This window comes from Nestor notabilis, unplaced genomic scaffold (assembly GCF_000696875.1).
Source record: "Nestor notabilis isolate BGI_N333 unplaced genomic scaffold, ASM69687v1 scaffold25515, whole genome shotgun sequence".
NCBI classification, from domain to species: domain Eukaryota; kingdom Metazoa; phylum Chordata; class Aves; order Psittaciformes; family Psittacidae; genus Nestor; species Nestor notabilis.
Genome location: NW_009930961.1, coordinates 338 through 5,413, shown reverse-complemented (window position 1 = coordinate 5,413; position 5,076 = coordinate 338). Strand labels below are relative to the sequence as shown.

The 5,076-nt window shown below is 36.6% G+C and overlaps 1 protein-coding gene across 1 annotated transcript in view; it reads right to left on the bottom strand.

Annotated features, from left to right (window-relative positions):
* Window positions 1-3,506, bottom strand: part of TRAK2 (trafficking protein, kinesin binding 2) — a 13,630-nt gene extending 10,124 nt beyond the window's left edge. Inside the window, exons 1-3 of the mRNA XM_010015667.1 lie at window positions 3,367-3,506; window positions 1,045-1,115; window positions 280-396 (exon numbers count right to left, since the gene is read on the bottom strand). Of these exons, the coding sequence (XP_010013969.1) occupies window positions 280-396; window positions 1,045-1,115; window positions 3,367-3,430 (252 nt within the window). The 5' untranslated portion in view covers window positions 3,431-3,506. The remainder of the gene's footprint in view (window positions 1-279; window positions 397-1,044; window positions 1,116-3,366) is intronic.
* Window positions 3,507-5,076: the final 1,570 nt, after the last annotated feature.

Genomic DNA, 5,076 nt, shown 5'->3' with positions numbered 1-5,076 from the left:
TTCCTGCTGTAGAAATATCATAATAATACCTAACATTCTCATAATTTCTCAGTAACTACAATATGTAGTCTTCATAATAAATTCTTGGACTAAAAAAGCTGATTGAACAATGACAATTAGGAGCATGACATCTAAGTATACTTCTGTAGTTTGAGAGCTCCAATCACCTGCTTTCACAATGTCTTAACATCATTATTACAAGAGGAAAAAAAAGGAAAAAAAAAAAAAAAAAGAAAAAAGGAAAGAAAAAATAAAAGGGGGGGAGAGAAGATCACTCACTCGATCTAGAGTTTGTCCTAACTGTTCTTCTAGGGCTTCGTTCTGTTCCGTCAGCAGGTGGTTTCGCTTAAGGAGGGCTTGTCCAATTCGAGCTGCCAGTTCCAGGTCCCGATCTTTCTGCTCACAAAATGAGAATAAATGCCTACATTTTATCAGGTAAGGTTTACATTCAGAGTAGTTTTAGATTTTTCTAGCTGTTGTTTAATGCATCACCACTCTGAGATCCCCCTTTACTATCAAATGGATAAACACTGTTAAAACAATGACTAATGCTTCATCATTTGGATCCTGAACATACGCATAACTGTGTTTCTTGATACAGCACATTCTCTTCTACGGTCATGTGCGGTAACAGGGCGAGGAGAAAGCACCAAACCTGGGGACAGTTCTGGTTTTCGTCCTGAGTACTGAAGATGTTATATGGGCTCTATTAAATCACACAAAGAAGCCACATTCACTTAGGTCTGTAGTCTTTCAAGTGACACTTTCTCCAGAACAGACTGGTCAACTTCAATAGTGATAACAGAGTAGAAGCAAAGGAGCAACAGGAAAGCAGAAGAAAGCTGTTTCTTTCTCATACTCACTGGCTCCATGAGTGCCCATAGTTTTGCTAGATTTTATTTAAATGGACAGCTTCTCATTACCTATGTGCCTGATAAACAGCTCCTGAAGATAACTGAACTAAAATTTCCAGCAGCTGAAAAAACTCTTACTCAAGTACAAGTACTCAAATATATTAACATTGCATTACAGAGATGAGCATACCTCAGCTAACAGATGTTTGACCATGTCAGCATCGGTGTAGGCTTTCTGCTCCACATCATCTGTGCCAAGAACTGAGAAGAGAGAAACATACTTACTAAAGTAGCTTAAGTACAAGACAACTGCTGGGAATGGAGAGAGTTACAACTCAGGATGATGTTTACATACAAGTATGGTGCTTAGTTGATGAAACTCGCAAAGGCTATGAAAATGCATCTTAACTTCAGAAATATGAAACAATACTCATTTGGGAGACTGATACAATGAAGCCTTAAACATTTACAGCTTTCAGCAATATTAGCTAAAACTTGAGGTACTCGCACATCCTTCGAATTCAGGAAAAGGAGAAAAATCTCTTAAGATCAACTTTTTGAATACAGCTAAGCTATTAAATCATCAAACCTGCTGTGGAAGAGGGAAGAGTATATTGGAGCATATCCAAATGTAGCTGAACACACCTGCAGACTTCACCCTTGAAACTAAATTCCCATTCGTGTGTGTGACATCTACACGCAAGAAGAATGGAGACCCCAGAGACTAATCATGAAAATGTATTTATTAAATGCTCAATCATCTTGGAAACAGTTAAAAAGAAATAGGAAAATGTATGTCTGCAATTTAGATGTAGCTGTAAATCCTATCTTACTGATAGAGTGACTGGCATTTGAAGAGTTTGTAAAACTATTAAAGAACTCTGAATAAGTAGGATCTGAAAAACAGGACTGAGTCAAAAATAAAGCATGAAGAATTTGCAACAACTCTGAATAAAACACAGTGCTGAAACACAAAGAAGTGGTCTGCTGTAGTTTTTGTCCTGAGAAATAGAAGATGCTGCTACAGTAGAAATCTTAATTACCTTGCGCAAATTTCTGAGATCCAGCCAAGGAGGAGGAAGGAAGTTCAATAAGAGCTAGAGTGACAGAAAATGGAAGATACAAAAGGAGGGAAAGAAAAAAAGAGAAGAAAGAATTAAAATGTAGGGAAATATGTGATTTTTTTGCATGATCCACCACCACTAGAAAATAAATGCATGTGCAAACACAGTTTTTATGCTAATAAATCTTCCTGAGAACTTTTGAAGAACCATTAAAACACAATTCCCTTCAGAAGCAGAATTATACATCTCACTTGCAGGTGATGGATGCTTGTCCTTGACTAAGTCCAAGAGAAATCTGCTATTTTTGCTTTACGGAATCAAGATCATCGAAGTGAAGAAGGCAGCAACATAGGTTTAACAAATACAGAGTATCTGCTTCAACTGAAGGTCTCAGTTAACCTGTTTTGAAACTAATTCCATCATTGCTGCACTGCAAAATGAGATTACTGTGGATTTGGTCTAAATCTATTTCTAAAGATTTCCTTCACTCTTCTACCTTGTTCAAATCTAACTCATACTCCGAATACATAGTACTACTGGTTCACAGCTTTTTTATTTGTTCTTGTTGAGGACTGTCTGCTTAGTTCTGACATAGTGAAGTGCCAAGCTGAAGTGCAGACTAAATTTATTTACATATGTCAGGAGCTATCTATGTCCATAATTAACCTTTTAAAACATAACACTAAGGCTGTGCTAGGAAAAAAGCCATTTTTCAGCATACAAAAAAATTTTCTTGCGGTCTTGAAGACAGGAGAACAGAAAGAACAATATAGAAGGAAAAAAGGTTTACTTAACTGTTTCTCTAAGGTTTTAACACAAAAAGAACTCGCACTAACAAAACAAACACTTTTTATCAATCAGATCAGTACACATAAAAACCCAACACATGCTGTTCAACTATTTAGGAGCTCTGAACGTACAGCAGGGTCATTTACTAGTTGTATTTCTAAGCAGGGCAAAAATAGAAACTCTTCCCAAAATTTAAAGTACTCATCTATCAGTAGAATAATGCGCATTTGGGAAGCCAATTTTACTGTACTGCTTGGTTGCTGATATTGGTTGCTGAGAGGAGACTTCAAACTCATCTGGCTTACTAGTATGAGGAAAATTCATTGCAAATATGTAACTTTCAGCCATCACAGGCAGAATATTATAGCTAGCTCTCCTACAATAACTGTTCCCACCAAATAATTTCAAGTTAAAAGTTTCTATCCAGTGCTAAGTCACCTTAATAAAGATTTACACACAAGGTTACTCAGGTACATAGGTTCCTAAAATCCAAAGCAAATATATTTATCCTGATAAATGAAATCACAGAACTAACAGCTTCAAAACTTAGCTGTATACATACAACCTTTGTTATTTTCTCACAGTACAGGATCAAAATTATACATCGTTTGTTGTAATTCTCTTGTGAACATGCACACGTGCAATCTCTCTTCACTCACCTTGCCAAGTGAAAGCTGCAAGCAACTCTTCATTTTGCTTAATATTCTTGTTCTGTTGTGCCATGTCCCTTTATTCACACACACAGTAGTTCTAAAGACAGATGTTTTGGGCTTCTTACACTACTGCAGTTGAAGTAGAATGTATTCTTCCACCTCACTGAAAACATTGCCAGTGGGAACTCAACTGGTTATTGGATAAACCTAATAGGCAGCAGGAGTCATAACAAGAGGAGGAGCTCAAGTGGAATAACTCTTGTGTTGTTGGTGGTGGTGGTTTGGTATTTTTTTTTCTCTTGGATGTCAACTACAAATTCCCTTGAACCATGAGTTTAGCATTCTCTTTAGGAAAGTTATAAAAATGTTTCCATACATATATAGTGAGGGGGAGAGATATACCTAAAACTCCCAAGTTATGCTTCAGGAGTGTGATCGTCACATTTCTTCTAACATTTCACCTAACAAGCTATTCAGCAATGATTATAACTAGATCTTGATTCATATCTCTATTTGTCTGGGACCTTCCAAGTATCTCCCTGTAAGCTAATATAATGATTACTACATTTACTCTCTTCAGACAATTTCTAGGAGAAACATAAACCATATTTATCTTGAGTTTATATGACTCAACAGTTATGACAGTGTTCTTAAATGATAGAATTAGTTTTCTATGTAATGCCTAACAGTTATCTTTTAACTCAATTGCAGTTATTGTGACAGCTCATTTATGACAATGTCAAGAAAACATCTATGGCAACTGATCAAAAAACTCTCACAGTTTACTATTTCCACAGGATATTTTCTATAGTTAAAAAGAATTTCTCACTAGGTGAAGGGGAAAGACACCACTTTTTGTAGTAGCTTGATTGCCAAGTAATACATGACTGCTTTCATTAAAACATTGTTGACAAAACCCCTCCATCTCACTGCATTTGGAAATGCAGGCTCACACTGACTGAAGGTCCTTCTCTCAAAGCTCTGTGCTTCAACACACTTGAATGGCAGGTGTTGACCAGAGAGCTTCAGCAGAGCCGCATTTGATGTAAAGTTCCTTCTAGCACTGGCAGGCTCTGATCCCACTTCTTTATAATTAAAACTTAAAGGTAAGTACACACCCCACTGCCTACACAACTGCTTCCAGTGAGCAACCGAAAAAAATCATTTATCCTTGCAATATTATTATCAGAAACAGACTGATTAATAACCATTAGTGGTCTTCCAAATACTTTCCACAGTTAAAAAGGAAGAGTTCCAAGCCTGCAAGTTCAACTGGTAACAAGATTGCTTTAGTTGTTAAGTACTGCATTCTTAGGAGGCAGTTTTTTACTTACTCATTTGCTGTATATCCCGAGTAGAGGCTTAAAGCACAACCGACAACAAAAACTTTTCAGAGGTGGCATGTGCAAGGAAGATGTAATCATTACGGTCGTATATAAATACCAAGGTTATATATAAACACAAAGTTGACTCTCCCATGTAGTTTGTTCCAACAGTTCCAATATATTGAGAAAACAGGACTTCCCTATTTTTCTAAACTGACTGCAATGCACTGATCTCTTTTCACAGGACAACACTTGAAACCACAGGCAAGTAAGCATTCAGTTCTTTTGTTAGCCTTCTATACATTTGATTTTTAATATATTAAAGGTTTCTTTAGGCGAGTGGAATCTGCCCATTTTCTTCCTTATGATCTGCTAGGTTTAACGATAAGTT